The 24126-nt window shown below is 37.7% G+C and overlaps 1 protein-coding gene across 1 annotated transcript in view; it reads right to left on the reverse strand.

The window, feature by feature from the left end:
• MED13 (mediator complex subunit 13) overlaps nt 1–24126 on the reverse strand; it is a gene marked incomplete at its 5' end in the record, with an annotated part of 55029 nt that overhangs the window by 10957 nt on the left and 19946 nt on the right. The window contains 15 exons of the mRNA XM_009708556.1: nt 578–1494; nt 2706–2902; nt 3355–3569; nt 3741–3831; nt 5000–5121; nt 5380–5464; nt 6179–6395; nt 10428–11111; nt 13163–13273; nt 13581–13743; nt 14690–14884; nt 15819–16016; nt 16608–16655; nt 16928–16930; nt 17094–17239. Of these exons, the coding sequence (XP_009706858.1) occupies nt 578–1494; nt 2706–2902; nt 3355–3569; nt 3741–3831; nt 5000–5121; nt 5380–5464; nt 6179–6395; nt 10428–11111; nt 13163–13273; nt 13581–13743; nt 14690–14884; nt 15819–16016; nt 16608–16655; nt 16928–16930; nt 17094–17239 (3392 nt within the window). The remainder of the gene's footprint in view (nt 1–577; nt 1495–2705; nt 2903–3354; nt 3570–3740; nt 3832–4999; nt 5122–5379; nt 5465–6178; nt 6396–10427; nt 11112–13162; nt 13274–13580; nt 13744–14689; nt 14885–15818; nt 16017–16607; nt 16656–16927; nt 16931–17093; nt 17240–24126) is intronic.

Consider the following 24126-nt stretch of genomic DNA (forward strand, 5'->3'; position numbering starts at 1 on the left):
CATTGGTCAGGCACTAGAAGGAAGTCCAAGGATCTCCAGCAGATCCAACATACAGTGAAGGCTACAATAAGGCTTTATTTGCCACACATGCCATTAAACTACTGTCCCCCCCTTAAGGAAGGGGGAGGGGGGGAAAGCCAACTGAATAATAAATCTTGTTTAATTCTACCACAGTAGCCTTGACAATACAGTCACCATTTGAACCACCTACACTTCCTATGTACACTCATTCCACAGAGCCTCTGTAGATGCAGTCACCAAAAGCTGCTTTAAAAGAATAATCCTAGTGAAGTGTTGTGGACAGTTACTGTGGTCTTACATTACACTTCAAATTTATGTTAGGAACTTACAACTGATGGTAATCAAGGCCTACACTCTGCTTGCTGTATTGTACTGGCACAGAACATGAAAGGAATGGTTATTCTGAACCCCATTAAAATACAAGTTTATGCAAGCATGCAGGTGGGAAAGACAGTATTAAGCATCCAATATTCACAGAAGAAAAACACAAAAATCAAACCCTTAAAAAAAAATTCATAGGTGGACAAGTAGAAAATATGCTCTTTTCAATATTTACCATTTCTTTTTGACCAGTGGTGCAAGCAAGTAGTTTTCACAAGTGCTTCATCAACTTTCCCTCCTGACATATTGTCCATGAACTGCCGTCCATGTTCCAAGGCTAAGTAGCAGTCATTGCAACAATCCCTTTCTTCTACGCGTACCAGGCTGTTAACTGCACCAACTCTGGGAATGGAATCTTGATCTGCTGCTCCAAACGGTGAGAACAAGTTGGTGCATTGATCCTGCAGCAACAGTATTAACTCATCGGGCAGTTTCTCAGGTTCTTTCAGTCCTCCACCACCATGTTCAATAGAAGTAGCTCTGAGAGCTTCAAAGCGTTTTTCTGCTTCTTTCCCGCACTCCGTATTACGTCCTAGAATATCCAATTCATCTTCAAGGAACAGCCCAGAACTGTTGCCAAATTTTCTATTCATAACAGCACTGAAACCACAGGTACACCTATACTGGGCCTCTTGTGTTGGATCAGGAATGTAAACTCCAACATCAGCACCTTTGATGTTCATATTGCAAACACATATGCAGCAGCTGTCAAAGTTACAGTCTTTAAAAAGATTCATTACAGACTCTGAGAGGATGAGATTCACATAAAGACTGTGTGCCTCTGGAATGGAAGGCACAGTTGCAGGTTCAACAGAATTAAGCGGTCTACATGTTGATGGTGTGGAAGCTGGTGAGTATAAATCAGAGTTCTCGTATTTGACTGAACCCTGTGCACTTGCAGGTCCACCAGCTCCACGAGGTGTTCGAGGAGTCCTTGGTGTTCTAGGAGTTGGGAAACGAGGGGTGGAAGGAGAAGGGAGAATTCCAGGTCCACTGTTACTGGGAGGTGCGCTACTTGGTGGCATCCCAAACGGAGTATGAGTTTGTGGCGTGTATGCAGGGCCATACTCTTGATCCATAGTGCTTCCATCACTAATAGCAGCCACAAGAAGAAGGAAATACTTTTAAGTACACAACATACTGGTTTTGAAGTTTAAGTCTCAAATTTCTAAAGAAGGACCTTCCTAATTAACATTGGTTTTTTTAAACTAGTCTTTCATAATCCACAGCAAGATTTTCATTCCCTAAGGAACTTTAAGAGCATTTGTCCTAAATGACTTTACAGGACTCCCACTGACAGCACTGAAAGAATCTTTCCCCGCCTCCTTTCGTCTTTTCCTTTGCACAAAGCTTCCAGGAAACAAGTGTGGTCAGAATAAATTATAAATTCTGTGGTTGTATGGAGTCTAAAGGACGCCTTTTTTGTTCATGTTTTATTTACACGTTTGTGTTGACACACTCCAAGAAAATACACCGAGTCTATCAACAGCAGATACAGCTGGATCCACGAGGAAAGCATTACCTGGAAACAGTTAACAGCAGCTGAGTATCTCCAAAGACCAATAAGGCTAATGAGACCTGGAAACATATTGCTCATCAATGACCCTAACAGAAGCAATGCCAGTATTTACTCCAAGATTTAATATTCATATAATTTTATCAATAAATATATAGCCTCCTTGTTGCTTAATCCATTTATACCGGCTACTAATGCAGAAGAGGAACAAATATTTTCTTCAGGAAGAACTGTTGGCAAGACCATCACTACCAAATGCAGATTACAGAAATGCCTACCGCAGTACTACTGTTACCAGGCAATGTCACACTGGGCATAGTTTCCAATCAAAGGAAATGTTTTCCTAGTCCCAATACAGCTGAAATTACTGCTATTTAAGAAAATAATTTAAGAAACAGAAGCACCACCCACTAAGCCCTTACAGTGCCTACACCACCACTGCAAAAACAAAGTCCCAAGTTTACATTTATCTTGATTGTTACTATCTTCATTACTTATTAAAACTGGACTTGCACTACTAAGCTTCCCCAAGAAACCTTTAAATGAGACAATGAATAAAATGTATGCACAGTTAAGAAGCTATTTGAGAAGAGAGTCTCTTACAGTTTAATCATAAGGATTTTTTTAAAGGCTCTTGTCAGCTGTATAAGCACAATGTGTCTTTACAAATATTTCCCATTACAGATTTAAAAAAAAAAAAAAAAAAAAAGAAAATTTAGAGGTACTTTCTACACTGTGGATAGCTGACCACCTTACAAAGCTTAAACATTTGTGGCACAGGTCATACCCATCTTTGATGAATGGTATGGCAGGTCCCGGAGGAAGTAAATCCAACTTTCCCACAGTCCAACTCTGGCGATAAATGCATTCTTCTGGCAGTTTGATGGGAGGAAGACACTGGCTGGGAAGCATCTTCAGTGGTGCAAACATGGAACATCCCACTAAAGCTTGACAATTCTCAAGTTTATAAACATAAGAATAATCCTAGAAGTTAGACATGGTAAAGCATTAGCATGTAAATTAGATTACTTCAGCAACTAAAATGCTTCTCAAAAAAATGTGACTAAGTTCAAGCAGTAGTTCTTTAATATTAAATTCTGATATAGCTTCAAAAGAGAAAGTTAGATTTATACACACATCATTCACACCCATGGTTCTCCAAAAAGCAACATGTCAACACAAAACAAACAATGAACTATAGATCCTGAAATGCATTCCTTCAGCTTACTAACGGCTAATTACATATTACTCTTTCTTGAAGTTTAAGTGGGAAAATACTATATACGACTTACTAGAACGTGCATTACCTACCCCAGTATAATGCAGGAGACAAGTTACAAATTGTACTTAGTTTCCCACAGTTCCTATTCAGGATTAAGTAATAAACTGAACAATAATCATTAGAAACATTTATCAGGACTATCAGCACTACCTACCTTTATTTCAGCAGGTTTGGGGCTGCAGAAACCCTCATCTACTTCAATTCTAAACTGAGCTCCCACACTAGAGCTATTCCCTTCAAGTACTGTTCCTCCAAGTGTAGTGTCCATACTGCCATATTCCTTATTGTTCATGTTCATTGGAGAAAATCCCATAATATGTTGTTCCAAAGAAGGTGGAGTTGGATACATTTTATGGAGATCTGCAGTGCCTAATTTCAGATTAGAAGTAGGCTTTAGAGCATGAAAACATTTTGAAGTATTTCCTTTGTCTTAAAATTTCAGCAGGGTAAACGAAGCGTATGTTTTCAAATTCCCACAACATATTAGCAATCAAACGTTTAGAGTTAGTATTCTATTTAGAAAAAACAAATAAAGCTTACTTATGCATGACAGTGGGTCTAGATTTCCTGCTTTTGCCTCTTTGCAGCTGGATTTGTCATCCGCGCCATTCACTGTTCTTTTAGATCCAGGCTAAGAAAGAAAAGAAGTACTGTAATAAAATCACTTTGGACATGAACACATGGTTCGTATTTCCTGCTAACAAGAAACTTCATGTGCAGTGGACATACAAAGCTGAAACTTTGTATAATATTTAGAAAAATTAAAATAAATTAGAAGCCCAATGCTAGTAGTTGGGGTTACACTTGTGCTCCCTTAATACTTGTAACTCAAGAGAATGCTCTCCCATCAAGTCGTGATGCTATTAAAATGAAAGACCAGTTATAAAATAACTCTCAGCCTGTTAGCAGACGTATTAAAAAAGCTAAATAGGGCTGCCCACAATCTATCAGAAAAAAAACATACACACTCCCAAAGCCATGCTAACATTACTGATGTTACCACATGAACAGGAATAGAAAAGATAGAGAAACACAAATCCTGGAACAAGAGGTACAGGGAAGAAAAGCTGTTGAAATTAAAAGAACAAGAGATATTTTACAATGTTTAGACAGTACTAAAGTCTATAGAAAATAAGAGCCTTCATGTTTAAGAGCAAATACACTTGCTTTATATAATGATGACCTTTGATGGCTACTAAGATCCTTCAGCCCTTACTCAGCTACAGCTCCCATTAAAGTTGATGGGCATTCTGTCTGGGTAAGGGGATTTAGGATTAAGCATGAAGCAAAGTACTGTTCAGAAAAGACAACTGATTACAAACAGTATTGAAATAGAAACTAGAAAGATAATGAATTCAGAGCTATCAGAGACTGCAAGAGAAACTGTTCCAAGATAATAGCTGCTGCAATGAAGCAGCTTATTTGGTAGAACATCCACGTGTTTAAACGCCTCTTCTCTTTCAGAAGTTTTTGTTTTGTTTTGACTACTTAAACAGAACCTAGACCATAGGAAAAGAGCAGTAGTACCAGTGTTGAATATGTAAAATTGTAACTAAAAGTATATTCAAGAAGCATATACTGTCTGTATAGTAAGGATGTAAATCAAAAGCTTGTTTGTATCAAAAATATGATTGTATGAGTCAACCAGTCCTCCAACAGAGGAGTCACAGCACTTGCTTATATGCATGTTTTGCAACCTCTCCTAAAAATGCCAAAAAAACCTCAAAAGCACAAAAAGACACACTTGATTATTGCAGCTTTTTGTCTAGCAGCTGCCATTTCTTTTGCACATCACTTACTGTTAGTTCATCTTCATCAGAATTGAAGAGATTGTCAAGGTCAGTATAAGAGACCACTAAGTCTGTTTCATGGAACAGGCTAGTTGATGCAGTGCGAGCATGAGCAGCAATACGTTGGGCATCTATAAAGAAAAACAAACATTACAAACACACTGGCAGTATATATTCATTAAGAAAAATAAAGACATCTTAGGAGCTATTTCCACAGCTGGGGGCGGGGGGAAAAAAAAGAAAGTGTGTTCTAGGGGAAATACAAACCATAAAGTAAAACCTTAGTAGCCTATTAGAATCTATTGACTACTCAAGAGATCATTAACATAGCACAATTACAAGAAGGGGGGCGGGGGGGCAGCGCGCAGGCAGGGAAGAAGTCTCTTTACCTTGCTTGACAGAAGGACTAAAGAGAGACATAGCATCCTCTCCTTCATGGGATAAAACTGTAACACTAGATGTCCCATCCTCAGCCTATTAATAAAAAAAAGGTAGGAAAGTTTACTTAAAGTTAATCAGGGAGGTGAGGGGCAATTTATCTCCCTATGGGAATTCTTGTACATATCACAAGTATCAGGTTCTCATTAACGTTCCAGCTCAGCGAGGTATAGTCTGGGGGTCTGGTTAGTGGTACTTGCTCAGGGAGAAGGAAGCTTGGAATACAGACAACATGCTACTTCCCCATGCAGTTATATTTTCTCCTTTTTTGGAGGGTGTACTTTTGTTTTGAGTAGCAGCTGTATATAATTGGCACTGGTTAAAGCGCAAGAAAAAAAATAATTAAAAATTCAATTCACTGTCCAGGCAACTAGTCAGAGTTCATCTCACCTACCCCCAAACATTTCCACACATGAACAAAGCACTTGCCTTGTTCTTCCTCCCTTCCCCAAGCACCTGCTATCACCCATTTCTACAGAAAGACTACCAAATAAGACCAATTTCTGTTCTGATCCAGCAGTGTTCTCCCAGTATAAGCCATAAACCCTAATCCAGTAGCACCATCAGTGTGGCAAAAAAGTTTCACGTGTAGTTAGAGGCATGCTGCATAATTTCATCGATCATTTCTGCTAGAATACTTTTTTTTTTAATGTACTTCTAAATACACAGAGAAAAATTTAAATTATATTGGTGACTAAAGCAATTTGTTTTAATCTCATCACCGATTTGTATCCTCACTCCTTTACTCACCTTGTGTTTCTTTCCGGCTTCCCTCTCAGTGTTCTGTCTATCTTTTTTACTATCAGGAAATAAGAATTCCACATCACCATCAACAAAGGCATAAGGATCGATTTCAGGTTCCTGGTCAGCTTCCGTCGCTACTGCTGCTAGGTATTGGTTTTTACTCTGATACTGTTGCACCAGTTCATCTGAAACCTTTAAAGGTTTCCTACATTGCACCATTAATCTGAACAGAAGAGAAGTAAAAATCACAAAATATTATTTATCATTCATTATGTGGAAATATTTTTGCTGTTACACAATCTGTACAAGAACAACTTTATCTTCCCTTGCTACTTTCCTCCTTTTCACCCCAGCTTCAGAAAACTTCTCGGGAAAAAGATTAAATCATTAGTCATTTAATATAACCTTACACATGTCAGATACAGCAATGTGATTCATTCTGCCCATCTCTCCTCAAGCACTGTCAATTCAGATAAAGATTAGTAATTTATCCCAGGTTGTAGCTGTCATATTATAAAGTACAAATGTATTAAACTATCTATAACCACTAAAAGAAAAACTCACCAGGTTAAAAAATTACTCATCGCCATTCTCCATCCATGTACAAACAAACGATCAGAAAGAAGTGATTAAGCCTGAATTTTCCATATTTTAAGAATCTATTTCTGAACATTTAATTCATTTAAATGTAGAAAGTATGTCAACCCTCCCAATACCCGGCTGCATCTAACACAAACAGACCAACACTCTGCTGTACACAAAGCCTGGCTATCCAAAAAACCCAAGCAATAACTAACTACCAAAGCACACAAAAATGCCGCTATGTCTAGTGGTCATTTATATCACATCAATACAAATGAAGCTTGCAACACACCAATATCTAATTTACTAATGAGAATAAAACCACATTTGCCTTTGTCAGCATTTTTCTTTTCTTAACATTTGGAGCCAAAAACAGAGTTGGTAAGTACACAAAAATTAAGTTTTTGTATCAGGATTATTAGTTTCACAGATATAACACTGCAGCAGCAAAAACAGATATTGGCAAGTAGAAAACTACGTTATGATTATTAGCTGTACATACGCCCCTCTACCTACTGCCCCTAAACAAACTTTATTTTATGTATCTTGGTATACAAAAGGCACCATGTGAGGAAGGTATTCCTTCAAACAAGACAAGTATTTCAGAAGTGTCAGACTGATGCAGGTACACAATTTCTTCTTGCTCCGAGACCCCCTTCCTCCCAATTAGCAACAGAATGACCACGGAGAAGCATTTACGGAAGTCCCACACGTGAAACAAAAAAGGGACATTGCAAGGATGAAGATTACAGAGGGATACTTCAAGACCAAACATAAGTTCCAACATACCTATTCTTTCCTTTCTCAAGCCTCTATCCAAAAGGAAATGCTATCCCATAAGAAACTAATGTGTCTCACAATTAGTAGGGCTTGTTTCTGACAGCCTAGATGCAGACACTAATCTGGAGTTTAAAATAAGATAGGCTTACATTTCTCCTCTGAGAGACTGGAAAGAAAGAAAAGCGTGATACAGAACAATTCAAAGAGTTCAACCTTGAAATTCTGCACATAAAAAGGCATGGTGATTCCTCAGAGTCCTCCTTGCTACCTTGTACATCCCTGTCAACTACGTGGTATGAGAAGACACAGGAACAGTTTTACTTTGTCAAAAGACTTCCTAAAAAAAACCTTTCCAAAGAAACATCTCACAGCCAACAACATTGTCAAATCTATCTGTGCGGGTCATCCACACTCAATAAAATCTTGTTTAAGGCATGACCACCACAGCACGACTGCCCCCAGACAACAGTGCAATGGGTGTGCCAGTGTGTCAAGCACCATTGGTGCTTATGTCTAGAGTAGCACCTGATGGAGTTGACGATTTATTCTTTTCTAAATCCCGCAAAGATCAGAAAGAAAAAAAAGAAAAAAAAAAGGGAATGACTTTCTAGGAACAAGAAATTAAACACCAGAAAAAATACATAGCAAAAGCAAGTAGCACTTTCCAGTATTTTTGACCACCACAGAGGAAGAGAAGTTAACAGTCTGGTACTCCACGGGAAAAAAATATGTTCAATAAATTGTTAAATCAAATTAGAATCCATACAAGGAAAGACCATGTCTTGAACAGAAAAATAAAATTTTGAAGTACAGCAGACCTTCCTCTACCTGGTTGGCTGAAATAAATTAAAGGCAAAAAAAGTGCTAAAAATCCTATAAATGCACATCTTGAGAGAGCTGAGACATGCACTAGCTAATGTAAACTCTTAAACAGCGAACACAAAAGATATGGCTGAGAAAACGCGTGTGAGAACAGACCAACAACTACAGCGCATATTTACTTCTCACAGCATTCCTATGCAGCAAAGTCAATGTGACTGCCATCAGTGGCTTTCTACTGCCAGCAACGAAACAGAAAATCAACATAAAATTTCAGTCTTGTGAGTAGCTCTTTCAACTCTTCTACCAGAAATTAAGTACACTAAATCCCCCCCCACCCCAAAAAAAAGGAGAGAGAAAAAAATTACAATAATTTGATACTGATCACATTAAGAGTCTCCTTTCACCTGAACAGAAAAAAAAGTTTTGGACCAAAAATAATCAACAGCAAGTGAGCCGATGGAGGCAATTCTGGGTGCATTCGAGACGCGGTTTTTAATCCCTCGATCACAACCCTAAACTGTCACCTCTCCATCCAGGTCCAAATCATGTTAAGTTCACACTGCCATTAACAGCCCTGTCAGCACCTATTGCTTCCCATTACCATCCCTTTCCTGCGGCTTGTCCTCACAAGGAACTGTTGTAAAAGATGGATGACAGGAAGAATTTCTTATGCAGTACAACAAGAAAGGAGACACAACCCAGAAGGCCAAGTGGTTTTGTTTCAGGTTTTTTGTTCTTATGGGTTTTGTTTGGTTTGGTGACGGTTTGGGGGTTTTTTGGTGGTGGTGATCTTTTTTGGGGAGTTTGTTTTTGCTTTAACTGGTAAAGAAAATCCATGTTGATTCATTCTGCAGCAAAACAGAGCTCAAATCTAAATTTTAAACACTAAAACCACTAGGTGTTATTCTTTTTCTCCATTGACTCTAAGGTCCACAATTTTTTAATAAATTTAGGCAGTATCAAAAAAAGTGACAAGTTCTTTTTCCTGACTGAAACAGAGAGCAGCAGAGCAGAACATTTTAAAACCTGGTGCTAGATAAACACTAGTTTTCAGAAGTAAACTCTACTTATTTAACAAAAACATTTTTTAAAATAACTATAGACAACACATACTTTCTTTTAAGACAGTATTAGCTTATGTTAAAATAAAGTAAATAAATAAATGTTCCCAGATACATTTCCTGTAGCTTTAAGGCTGAGGTTCTAACAAGGATCTAGACTGATTGTCTCAATATTTCTTCAAGTTAGACAAGCTCTGTTTAATGAACGAGGGTTTCCCATATGATCTGATGTCCAAGAGCAGTAACAGTAGACACACCAGTCACTTGTCTTCTTCGAATGTTCATCTCAAATCATCCTTAAGCCTTTCGAACAACAACACAGAGAGGATGCACCATGTGCAAGAACACCAGTTTACATTACTTATTCCAAAGAGAAATTTCTGATATCAGAAAGTAGTTGCAGACTTCCAGGAAACCAGATTAGCTTCCTCATTGTTCCCATCAACCATTTAAAATCCAGCTTTCAGTAGAGCTCTTAGATTTTGAAAAGACAAGAGCACAACTGAGGTAGAAGAAACATTATCTTTAACAGGGTAAGCCTGCAGCTGAGACCATTCATGCTTTCTTCAAATAATGAAGAAAGCAAGTACTAAAATAAGAAAGTTATTAAGAAAGTTTTGTGGGTTTGGGGGTTTTTTGGGGGGTGGAGGGGTGGGGGGGGTGTGGCGCAACACACCCTGTAAGTCCCAAATATGCATAATTTGGCTACAGATTAGTTTTACAGTAGAAAAATACACTTCACTGCCATCTGCTAAATCAGTGTTCTAATGAAAAAAAGCTGGAAAGTCTTACTACATATTTGACTGTGCTTTGTGCTCACATTTCACAAATATTATCTTCTTGTACACGGACAGCACGCTTATGCTCACACACTCAGCATTACTGCTCAAGCTGATGAGAACAACCTTTTGCTTTAGTGACAAGCTTCCTTATACCGAGAAACTACTGCCTTCGGCCTTTCAGTTTCCTCACTTTCTCACGTTGTTATTATAGTATTAAGCACTACTTACTCTGTAACTGATGTTACGTTTTCCTGTCCAGCAGGTATTACTGGATCATCTCTCAACTTATCATTTGGAAGCTGAGGTGGTAAGAATTCCACATCCTTTTTCTTTGGAACTTTATAATACTTCCAAGTAGTATCAGCTTCATCTTCCTCCAAATTCACTGCAGTACCAACATACATTGTAGGCTCTATAACTTCAGGAAATTGAGCTGGAAAAGGCTGAGACAAGCCATCGAGTCTGTCTTCCATTGTTTTTGTGGGAACCAAGGGGTCTGGTGTTGGCATCTGGTAGAAATGTTGACTCTGAGGAGTAGAAGGAGCTTTAGCTACCCCTTCATCAACTACATCACACGGGTGCGGACTAAGTGGTGGTGGCTGAGGTGAATTTGCCATTTCAGCATTATGCATCTGAGGAGTCTTTGCTACATCATTAGTTCGGATATTTGAAAATCTCACTTGACTGTCTGGTGCAGTCATCACAAGCCTCTGACTTGCTGAATCTGCCTCCATGGCAACATCATCACTGATAGATACACGGTGATGAAAAGGAGTCAAAGGGCGTTTCTGTGGCTTATCCCCTTTGTCTTGCTTCTCATTTGTCTTGTGCTTTGGAGCTGCTTGCTGTTGTTGGCCCACAGGTGGTGCCTGCCCCTGTTGACCTGAATTTCTTGGTTTGAGATTTTTGTGCCTGCAGAATTAATATAGGGGAAAATACTTCACATTAATCTTTCAAATATGTCTATCATGTTCTTTTTCACTAGATAAGAACCTGCTTCTAAGCCATTAAACAGTTGATTATAGAAGTCTGAAACTGATACCATTCTGAAGTGAAGCTGCCTCTTTCCAACCATAACTTAATTTGAATGACTTGAGTAGTGTTGCAAGATTTTAGAATACCATTTTTAAAAAAATGGAAAAGTTGTCCTATGAGCCAAACACACACATAATCCTCATAAACTACTGTCTTCAGTTATAACTGCTTTTAACAGAAATAGTCACATGAACATGCTGTCACTTTTAACTTCTGCCAACACTGATGAATCAGTAAAGTAACATATGAATTGGCGAATAACTTCTTGAATTCAAGCATCAATACTAACCAACAGTGCTGTCCAAGTGTCTATGGGTTAAGGAGTGGAAAATTAACATCAAGAATCTAGAAGCCGAGCTCAGTCCTACAAAAGCTATTTCGAAGCTTTTGTAGCTATTAGCCTACAAATTTAGCAAGTGTGGAAAAAAGAAAAACTCAGTGTCTCAACTGTATTAATACAGCTAGGGTTTTTTTCCAGTATAAATGCACTTGAACTTAAACATTTCACTTTGAGGTTCAAGATGCCATCTTTCTAGATCATCTGACAGAAGGTAAGACATGAAATACCAAAGTCTAGAATGAAGTGTTTATGATGAAGCTGTTGAATTGCACGTACATCCTTAGCACCTGGGTGTTCTTTGCCACGCTTTCATTAGAAAAGTTAAGAACCATGTAACTTGTATTAAAAACCAGGATTAGGCAGGAATAAAAGGTAAGACGTATCAAAATCTGGTTTTACTTTAAACTCCCATACGCATACACGTCTTTCACTGCTTACAATTCAAAATACATAGAACAATAAGGAGTTTTAAGTCTTTGCAATTTCTCATTAGGCAACCACCTATTTCTAGTACACACCTCACACAGTTAATTGATTGTTTTCTCTTAACTAGTAAAGTCTCCTTTAACAGAATATTTAATCCTCCTCCATCTCCCAGCTCTTCTCAGGACACAGGTATTTCCACAGAATTTAAATCAGCCATTTCAATAAGGAAGAAAAAAATGCATTTCTTTCAAAATGCTACATCCTCCAGACTTTTTTTTTTTTTTTTTTTTTTTTTCTAAGATTCATATTCATATTGCAAGGTAATCAGTGTAACATTTAAATCAGAGAAAGTGTTTAAACCTTTGCAACACTTCAGTCACCTAAAGATTAGATTAGGATTCTGTCATAAGTACGGACATTTGAGAATTCACTGAAATTAATGTTTCCATTTATTTTAGACAACTGTATTAACAGTCTGTGTCATTGCACAGTTTCAAAACAAAAGTCATAACAAAAACTGGAAGATAAACGCAGACGTTCCCCCCAGGTTTTGATCCTTTTTTTTTTCCCCTAGCTAATACAAAAAACATATACTGGCTAACAACTCACAGAAAAGTAGTTTCATATACAACCACCGGTGACATATTTCAGACACATTTCCAAAAAAGTAAAGCAGGTTTGGTGGTTGGGTGGTTTTTGATTGTTTTTTTTTTTTCATATTCATCACGACACAATGCTACAATCCTCTTCCTGTTGATTAACAGCTTTCTTCCTTCAAGGCTGATGCCACAGCCCTCTAGAAAAGGTTCTTAATTCCTAAATAAATAGGCATTCCTTTTCCATTGCAGCTCGAGAAAGTTGCCCATGAGATCATTTCTACCCATACACAGGCCTAAGGAGCTCCAGCCCAAGACTCAGCAATTGTCACTGAACTGCCGGTAGGTCCACTCAGATGATTCACATGAATAAAAATTCTGCATTATCTTATTGGGCAGAGTTTCAAGATGTAAATGACATTTAGGATATGAGATACAAATTTTGTTACAGCTTTCCTACAAGCAGCTATTGCTTAATTACTCCTAAAGGAGGCATCACGAGCCCTCTCCTGAGCACTTCAATCTCAACGTACATTGTTGGGCTGCGGGTTTGCCAAGTACGGTACCTTGAACAATTGCAATTTGTCCTCTGCGTGGCTTCAACAAAATCCCAGGATGCTACCTTGTCAGCTGTCTCTTCCTCACACAAGCCATTTGATGTAGCAGAATACTTCCTCCTATGATTCAATATCAGAAGAGTTATTTGGGATCAGCATATGTTCTTTCCTTATCTTCTGTCAAACCTCAACAGCAGTTTTGTGACACAAGATTCAGCAAAGAAATTTTAAATAGCCTTTTACTAACATATTAAAGTGAGACCTAAACAAACTACTAGTTAAGAACAAATTAACTTCTTTAAAATGTTTTATTATTAAGAGTAAAGTACCTTCTACTAGCAGTCATAGCATCTTGAATAGAACTGCTTTCTACTACAAACACACAGGATACCATGGGGGATTTTAGCTTCACAAAATGAGTACATACTTGTTCTGTGCTCTGTTCATATTGCATTCTTGCCAAACTCTGTCCACCACTTGATTGGCTAGCTTTCTAGGTATTTTGCCACCGTGATGGCTAGTGCTGTCAGAGATAAATCCATCAGAAACTGAAGAAAACTTCACCCATTTCTGGGCAGATTGAGCATCAACTGAAAAGCAACACCAGAGGAAATAGTTTTAGGTAATGAGGCGATACAACCACTATTACTCCAATTCAGTCACCACAGGAACATATTTGGAAGAAAAGTATCTTCTTAACTCAATGTTAGGAAATAAAAACAAATAGAAAATTTAGTTATAGTAGCAGATTATTAGAACATAGTTCCCGCTGGGGAGGGGTGGTGAAGCAGCATATATGTTTATGTTATAACTGAGCTGGCTGTTCTTTATCTTCCAAGAAGCTATAGACCTGAAAGAGCAAATAACTTGAGCAAAGCTACCTGTTAGCAAATTTAACAGTATTATTAAGAAAAAAGGGGTCAAACTAAGGTAACAGAAGACCTTGGGGGAAAAACACAACCAAAACCTCTTCTGCACAAGAGGAACTGTATGTTAAGCCACCTGAAAGTATCAGCAAGCCTTACCTGCTTTGACTTAAAGCGGTTTACAATAACCACTGCTCACACACAGTTCAGAGGGCACACAGCCGTAGTGGAAACTTAACTACAAAGAATCTTCCTTGGACTGTGAAAAAGGCTGAAAACATCACCTTGCTCACTAATGGCCAAGATGCACAACGAGGTTTATAGAGCTATGTCAGAATACATACATGCACACAAACACATGCAGAGAGGAAAAAAACAAAACAAAACAAAAACCAAAAACTTGACCACAGAAATTTAAAGTGCTGGGTAACAACATCAGGTACAAAAGCAGTCCTCATTTCAGCAATTTGCAAGAGCATTCAAGTTAATTTTGCCCACAACTGAACAATAAAAATTGGGTTTACTAGAACAGACTTATGACTAAGGAAATGTGATTTTTCTGGTAACAAGTCAGCTGTACAGAGAACATTTGAATCCTTTCCAATCTGCTAGATTTAAAGGAGAAGCCATCAAAATTATTTCCCACATGCAGAAACTAATTTTATTATACCTGTTTGAACCTCCTCTGGGGATGTAGGTGGAGTCAGAGTTACTGAAGACATGGCAGGATCTCTTGTGGAAGCAGGCACTTGGTGGACACCCAAGCAAGTAGTTGAACAGTGAGATGCCCCTACGGTACTAGGAGCAGGGATATCTGTCTGAGGAACTAGAATGAAGCATGCTGGGTATACCATTCGCACACCAGCTGAAAGAGAGCAAGTCGATTTTACCGTTACTTACCAAAAGCTTACATTTAAAATCATCAACAAATGGATCATTTTACCAGTCATTCATAAGTTTACCTATTCCTTCTACCTACTAAAGTATTACCCTTGGACAAAAAGTCTCTGTTGTCACACTCACTGTTACTTTATGAGCTGCTTTATACAGAACATTTGGGTGAATGAATAAAAAGGGCTTTGTATATACAGGCAGACCAGCCCTGGCATCTACATGCTACTGCTTGCTTCTATCATTTTGTTTTATAAAGACAACTGAGAATATACTTTTTACTGTCACATAAAACTGACAATATTCCCCTCCCCATCACCATCAGGGTCTCCAGCCATCACTGCAGTACAAGCTTGTAACACTCATTACAGAGAAATGATTACATTAGTTGGCAAATCAAAGGTCAATAGCCCACAGCAGAGGAACAAACTACTGTGTCCCAGGGGCTTAGATTTTAGGAACAGCAGCAAATAAATGCAGTGCCTGAGTACATTAAGTTCTCCAGGATTGTGGTTTTGAAGACATCCCTGAAAGGCATGTCTGTTCCATTTGAATTTGCACAGAATGTGAAACAGTACAACACGCTTTTGATGCATCTCAGATGTCAACAGTGATAGTCTAGGGGTTTTTGATTTTTTTTTATTTATTTATTTTTGTATTTATTTTAAAAATAATCTTGCTCCTCAGGGCACATAAAGAAAAACACCTCCTACTAACAGGTCTGCAAAACCCACTTTGAGTAGCAACTCGCTTTAGATATTCCTGAGCATTAAACAGAAAAACAAAAAACCAACAGCAGTTGCAGATAGTTGCAAAAATAATAAAATTGGGTCACTCTTGCATTCAGAATTTTGCAGACCTAACCGGCCAGTTTATTTCAGTAATTAAAAGGTAATCAGAATACTCACCAACAAGGACTTCAACAGCAGCTAAAGAATCATCCTCCCAATCCATTTCTTCTTGTTTTTCCTCAGATCCCTCCTTCAAGTTAGACGTGACAGGATAGAATTGTTTCCATTCACCAATAAGCTTTTTTGTCGATGAATCAGAAAGCTTGAATGACTGCCCTGTGAGCGTGCCATTTAATCCAAAGGGACTTAGAATAACTAAAAAGATAAATAAAAATACATTTGAGATTGTATCTGAACAAAATTCACTCTTCCCCACTGAAACAGCACCACTATTATATCAGCCCCACCAAATAAACAACTTAACAATGGTAAGTCAGAATGCATCCTAATCACATTTTACTATACTGCACAAGTTCCTGGTAATAGGTACACATTCTTAAATGTATGTGCACTGTAAGAATCAAGGTACCACAATAACAATTACAAATTAATCTATTTAAACAATCAACAAGCAAGTTTTCATCTTGTCTAGCAAGGAGTCTCTAACATATAGGTGGGATAAAGAAAAACTATTTCAAATTCTGACAGAGTTCAGGTGTTTCCTCATCCTTTCATTCTGCTTGGAACAGTTACAACAAGAATGTATACACAGGGAAGTAATCTGTTTCACATTTAGTCTCGTCCATATTAGGAAAGTCCAGCTGCTGTTAAATTGCATTCAAAAAAAAGCAAGTTTGGACACTGAGCATTAACAAACAAGAGCAGTGTGTGGTCATGCAGAGGAACTGATTCGTATAGCCAACGCAAGTGTGTCTAGGACAGGGAATGATCAAACAGTCCACTAACCAGGCTCAGGCCCCATCACTCGCTTGTCTTCCAGAGCATAGCCTGCATCTAATGGTGGAACCAAAGGAATTTACAGGTAAGGAATAGCCAAATAATCTATTCACTCCCTCTACCCCTTTTTAAGTACGTCGAGTTAGAAACAGATTTCTAAAAAGAAAGGTCAATGAAGATACGTGTTGTTGAAAAGGCAAAATATTTAAGTCACCAATAGGACAGTACTTGGAAGTGAAGTATTGTGTCATGAAGACAAATTAGCTGGCTACATGCCAAGAGATGAATATGGAAATCATCCACCTGCAGAAGGGCTGAGACACACCAACCAGCTTCTGACTATGCCAAGACAGGGGATATTTGGAGAGAACGTGTAATTAATACAAAACAGGTAACGCCTCTGCTCCCGGTGCCAGTCTTTGCCAGAAGTCCTCGTTCTGAGCAACTCAAAGAATTGATTCATTTTAATACTCACTACTGACTAGCAAAACCTACCTTGAAAAGGGCTGTTAGACTGCTGGGCGAGAGTGAGGTGTTCTTCACTAAGCAGGTACACAGGTTGATGCTGACTGATTTCCACACTGGTGCAAACATTGCTATCTCCATGTAAGAAGAAGGTGAATGAGCAGGACAAGTGCTCGCTGGGGAAAGAGAAGCAAGGAGGGTGCAGAGGGTGGAAGGGAGAGAAAAAAAATTCCTAAGTATAGAACTTAAAATAAGTTAATGGCTTTCTCACTAGTTTGAAGGCATTTCCTCCCAAAATATTCATTCACGAAGTAACCAAAAATCCCTTCTATCTAAAGAGCAAGAAAATGCTAAATACATGTTCCCTTGGAGCACTTACAAAGTATTCCAGCATTAGAGATAAAAACCAAAGATCAATCCATTAGAAAACAACAGATACTAAGTTTTCAGTCTCTTTAGACTGACATTTTATATTTTGAGGTCTGGAAGAAATTTAAAACACAATTTTTTGCAATACAAAAAACTATGACTTAATACTTTTATATCTTACATACTTATTTAAAATCTATAAAAATACATCTGAACTTATATTAATTTTAATGAGGTCATATCTAGGTTCTCCTGTCACAGATCCACTAAGCAGAATGTGTATTTTAAGATTTATATTTAATATTAGCCAACAAGACGCTTATTTAAGAGCAGGAAGAATAATGGCAACAGCTTTGAGAAGTGTTGGTTTTGTGTTGTTTTTTTAAATTGAATCTTATCTTCATGCTCCTGAAGCCAATCAACTAACTAAAAATGAAATCCCATACCTACACACAAAAAGGAAGATAAAATCAATTAAAAAAAAACCAAACCCAAAGCTCAAGTCATTGTTAAAGTCATTAAAGCAAGATTCAATGTCTAATATCAGATGCTTGCTTCACTGACAGCTTTTCTCAGTCCAGAATCTTTTAGAAAAAAAACAAATCCAAAGACAGTCCTGTACAGCAAAACACCCCAACAATTAACATCTCTGTCATATAACTCTGAATTAAATGCTATTTTCAGAGTGCTGTACACATAGTTTCTAGTTAGCAGCTCCATGAAATTTTCTGCCTCCCAAGATCATGCTTCAGAGACTTCCCAATTTTTGCAGCTCTGCTAGCTGTTGTTTTGTTACAAAACAGAGATAAACCCCTGCAAGTACAGCTATCAAAATATTTTATGGTGCATCCAAATCAATTCAGTGGTTTATGTGAAATATATTTTACCAATTTTAATTAAAGGGTAGGAATAGAGCAGGAAGGCAAAAAAAGCAGTTCCCTGCCAGGACATACAGAAGCAGTACATCTTCATACCCAGTTCCATTGGAAAACACTTTTTTTTTTTTTCTTTTTAAAGAAGTTGTCCAGGCACTACAATTTTCAGTTATATTAGCTACAAGTTATCTCAAGCATCTGCCAGACTAATACACTCCCAAAGGAAAAGAACAGATGTTTAAAATCAAGAAGATGCTGTTCACATTGGACATTAAACTAGGCCCACCATCTCAGTAACAGAAGAATGAAAGTCAAGGAGAACCTTAAAAGTACTTCATAAACTACCGAACAGAAAATAAATCCTCTTCTGTAAGGAGGGTAGCACCAAGCACCTGCTCAGTCTCAGGGAAAAAAACCAAAAAAAACCAAAAAAAAACAAGTCAAGGGAAACAGACTAAATTGAGTCTGTCAAAATAGCAGATACTAGTGCATTTTTTGCAAGGTCAAATGAAAAAGACATTCCATGAACTACTGCAGTCTAAAAAGCCTGTATGAACGCAGCACCCCTGTTTCCCCAAAAAATAAAATTATACCCCATCAGCTAACGCCCAGGATTGCATGCATGCTTTGATCTAATTAAACGCTTGCATTTCTTAGTCTACAGCATGAGAACGCAAAGCAAGTTTTGTGTTCCCGAAAAAGATACAAACAGAGCTCCAGGGCAGGAAGAACTGACGAACTCCAAGCACCTAAGCACCTCTATTAAAATGCAGCCTCCACAGCTGCAGTTACTGGATACATCTTTAGTGTCAATATAGTCCAATATATTTCTTCCCTTCACCAGCACGTAGGTGGTGGGACAGTAAACAGTAAGAGGGGGGCAGTTTCTGGAATTGGCATGGTCCGTTCAATCTATGAAAATGGAGAGAAATTGGTTCCCTGAGTCTCACCCCAAAGACTCCAAGAGCAGCCACCGGGGTAGTCACTACAACAAGAAGGTGGCTACAGTGTTAAATACATGGCTTTGCCTACGAGCAGATTTAAAATTAGGGACCTAAAACACTTCAAGGATGAGAGAACCCACAAACCGTTCAAGGAGGAACAGGAAACGCAGCACATTTTTTATTACAGTAACTTAAAGCAGGCCATGAAGCGAACTCAATGAGGAACTGCTCTAAGTGGCTGGCCCTGACCGAAGCATAACAGTTTTCAAGGTGCATCAAGTCTGCAGTGGTATGCTGAGCCGCTATTCAATTTTAATTGTGTTTTAGGACCAAAAAAAGCCAGGATCCACACACACGTCTGAATTCTCACTATTCATTGACAAACGGCCTAGCACAACTGCTTCAGTAATCCAACTCTGGACAGAATACTCCCCGCAGATGAAATAACGTACTGCTCAGGAACCCCAGTAAAGTTGGTTTCCAAAACGCAGCGATGACAGAGCTAAGCATCTTGTTGATGATTTCAAGTTCAAGTGAAGTCACATGGTTAGCAAACACCACTAAATTCCTATATAGAAATCTGATTAAACTTTAATCCTCAAGCAAAGAGTTGAAGACTGATTTTCAAATTGACTTTTATTTTAAAATCATATTGGATGGTTTAAGGTGAAAGAGTGGATAGTGTTCTTGGTTCTGAGTGACAGACAGAAGCTTAGTCTAAGTGAGATAAACTTTAAAAATAAAAGCACAAATTCTTTAAATACACTTTAAATGCAATTAAGCTATGTCTCTTGCAAACACCACATTATTACACAGATAAAGGGCAGACAATTGTAGCATAATCTGATGGAATTCAAATAAACCAAGACAAAGAGGAAGCATCAGCATGATAACAGAAGCATTTCAATTCATTACCCTGCAAAACTAGTCCTAAGAAGTACCAAGGAAAATTCAAGCTCATCATGCAAAAGCCAAATTCAAAAAAAAAAAAAAACAAAAAACCAAACCAAACACCAACCCCAAAACCAAACAAAAAAACCCCCAAAGTTAGAACTCTCTTCTCCTCCCACTCAGCAGGGGAGAAGTTTCTAACAAAATAATCAAGTAAGAGAGTAGCCATTGTTGTCACTGACATCATTCAACCAGCTTTGGCATGCAAGCTGCAAGCACACCACTTGTATGGCAGGGAGAGCAGATCTGCTATGGTACAATTCATTCTAGAAAACCCAAACGGTATAAAATTTGGACTAATTCTGGTTATAAATTTAAAGCATTAAACAGCAAAATGATGCACACCACCTCGGTCTTTTGTTTCAGTACTTTCAGAGGTGCAGCAAAGCCATTTTATGCACAATAGGATAATATTATTTCACAGTAGAAATACATAGTGAAAACAGTGCTGTCCTTAAAACCAATGGATTTCCACCCGATACACACAGTATCTCCTGAAAACATGAGTCTTTTTTAAACTAAAAGGTTAACATGAAAGGCAAAACTAACACTTTATGTACTCAAACCTAGCATTAAATTTCTTCCTAGCTAGTCATGCTCAGAAACAGTTTCTTGACATTTAACATCATAATTTGTTAGGTTACAAAATTTTAGGAAATATCATGGCATATGAAATAATCACAAGAAATACAATGAAGAATCCCGATTAAAAAAAAAAATCAAAACCATACTGAAATTCTTTGCAGAGGAGTGGAGAAAAGGAGGAAGGAAAACAAAGAACCAGAGCTCTAAGTTCCTGGATGCCCCTATATACACCATTTTATTGACTTGGCAAGAAACTCTCAAAAAAAAAAAAAAAATCGACATTTAAATTGATACATTTGTATATTCTCCAATTCCTTAAGTTTCCAGAGACTGACTGCTAGTACACAATGCTGCCTCAATTTCAGCTTAGGAGCAATCTTCTCAAAACTTTTAAAAATACCTCTCTTCCCATCATTTCTCTAAATCTTTCTCTCCTATTCTCAATAACTCACCTCACAGCCAAAAATCCTAATGAAGAAAAAAAAGAAAATTTACCTACTTATCACTTTGGGGTAAATAGGCAAATTACCTTTACAATTCAGTCCATGACAGAATAACAGAAAGAAAGCTGGTGGTTTCCTGCCTGCTAATGCAGAGTTCATCCTATGCTTTTATTTGCAGACATTTTTTTAGGTAGCTCAGAAGATCACTAGATAATTTGTGCAGAGCATCTCATGACTGAAATATAAAAAAATACCTATACCTCAATGCTCAGAACTTTCGTCCTGCATGCAGAGAGAATCAGTGAAGTCCTTAAGGTGTAGACAGAGCAAAAAAAAATAACAGCTTGTCTTAAAGCTAGTATTGATATCTGCCCCCCTGGTGGGTTTTTGGGTACTTTTACAATTACGATCAGGTAGTATTGCATGTGCAGACATAAGACATAAGAGCAGAGGACAGAATTTTAACAGAAAATTCTGAAAACAAAATCCTAGTTCTCCAAAAAAATTCATTTTCTTGCCTGACCCTGAATTTGAAGTTACTCCATTAATATTTCTAATATTTCTAATTAACTTAATTTCATTACAGTCCTAATCACAGAACTTAAATATCAATAATCCAGTTTCCAACTGATCTCTGAATACAGGTGTTAAGAAGTATCACCAGAATGAGGACTCTATGAATTTTGATCTGAACGCAGCAGAATTCAGTCAGAATGAGTTCCAATACTGAAATCAACTTAAAAAAGAAAATAAAGAGAGAGACACTCTTTGGAAGTAATGCTATTTTAAGCAACCTTCAGTCCTCACCTATGCTCCATTAAAATATATTTGTATAAAAACCATTTTTGATTGCCCGATGCTCCCTGTTCACTCTCATCATACAAAACAAAGATGTTTTAGTTTCAGAGACAAAGGATTATGATTCTGTGTGAAAAGAAAGAGAAACTAATGTGGACAATTTCAATACAATTTCTACTTCTACCTTTGTAAGAGAAACTGAAGAGTAGGAGGGGAAGGCACACTAAAATTTATGTATACATGAGGTTTCCACATCTCCATCAGCAAATCTGAAAATATCTTCTTGATAAAAAGGCGATTAGGTCTGTTTTTTCCTCCACATTAGTACTTATGTAGAGCTTTATATCTTCAAAGTGCTTCACAAACATTAGCTGCATTAGAACCTCACTAATCCACACATTTGAAGATTGCATACCTCAAACCAGCACCAAACTACGGCTGAAAGGCAAGGAGATTGTAATATCAGAAGCAACAAGGAAGTCTCCAATTAAAAACTCCTACAGCACATTTAATAGTAAATGCAAAAAAGTATCCAAATGTTTCAACTGAAAGAGAGCATGTTTTCTGTTTGTCTGTTTTGTAATTACCATCTCAGATTTTCCTAGATGCTCTTTGTAAATTACTTCTGAGTTGAACCAAGAGCGGCTTACCAAGTAAAAGCACTGCTAACCCTACCAAAGTATTTACCATATCCTTATAAACTATATACTTTCTACTGCCACTTCCTAGATGAGGAAAATGGACATTGCAAAGTAAAAATTACTGTCCCAGAACTAATGGCTGTCACAACTGGAATTCTACCATTTCCCTTTCAATGGGGTAGAGTACATCTTGTTTAGGAGCACAAACACATCAGCTACAGTTTTAAGTCTCTAATTAATATGCATCATTACTTCAGACTGTTACAAAATATTTGCCAAAAATTGGTATGTATTGGCCAGCACCCAGAATCCTTTGGGGCATTTTGACCAAGAATCAATATATCATGACTGGCTGACAACAATTACCAGCAGCAGCAACAGAGCTGACGGTTCCCAACTGATGCATAATAGCTGCCCAAATAGAAGCATCTCCAAATAGTTATTCTTCACTACAGACTATTTCAGTATGCCATTTAAATTAACGTATCCAAGAAGTTCCTTTTTAAAAAAAAAAAAAGACAGTTGCCTTCTATAGTAAATTCTTGGGCTACAGAAGAGAGTCTTACAATTAAATAGGTTCTTTTGTAAATAAAAATTCAAATAGAAAAAAAGTTTTAAGGTCACACACACACCATGAAGCCCTACGACCCTTCATATTCAGTTATTTGTTTGTTGTTTTTTTCTTTTTCCTTTAACTAGGTTGAGAGATAACGCTATAGCAACCAGCATTGGATAGGAAACAAAACATAACTGCTGAAGAATAAGTCTCGAGGAATTACATACCTGACCACACGCTCAACACGCACTACATAGTCCTCTATTCCACGACACATTACACCACAGGCTTTGTTCTTTGTGAGGCAACCCTCTAGGGCTTTTCATCATGGAGAAGAAAGAGTGAAGCTGCCAAGCCACTTGAGGCTTTCTGAGCTAACAGAAGAAAAGCAGAAGCAACTCCCTGAAGACAACCCATCTACCACCTTTTCTTTGTAAGTGCTTGTTCAGAATAGTTCTTTGTGACTATATACATCTTCCAGGTATAGCCATAACACTACAACACACTAATAAAGAGAACCTTTCTATGAAGAGGTTTCTATGCAGCTTTAATGGCCAACCTTATTTTAAAGATGGCATCTTCAATTTCCACTCACCATCCATAATCTGGGATTACAAAACTCCACAATCTTAATTCAGACTAGAAAGGAGCAGGAAATTAAGTATGCGTTTGCTGTAATAAGCAAAATATTAAATAAGGACAATACTAAAATCAGATTGTTATATTATCATGGCACCACAAATAATAGCCAGGAAAAATATTCGAGTTCTCTTGATTTAAGAAATAAAGAGAAAAAAGAAAAAACCCACAAGGCAAGTACACAAAGTGTTTCAATTATTAAATACTTCAGGAGCTTTCTTTGGTTTTGTTTTAGTTATTGGGGGGGGGGGGGGGGCGTTTT

Source organism: Cariama cristata, unplaced genomic scaffold (assembly GCF_000690535.1).
Source record: "Cariama cristata isolate BGI_N322 unplaced genomic scaffold, ASM69053v1 scaffold33369, whole genome shotgun sequence".
Taxonomy (NCBI): domain Eukaryota; kingdom Metazoa; phylum Chordata; class Aves; order Cariamiformes; family Cariamidae; genus Cariama; species Cariama cristata.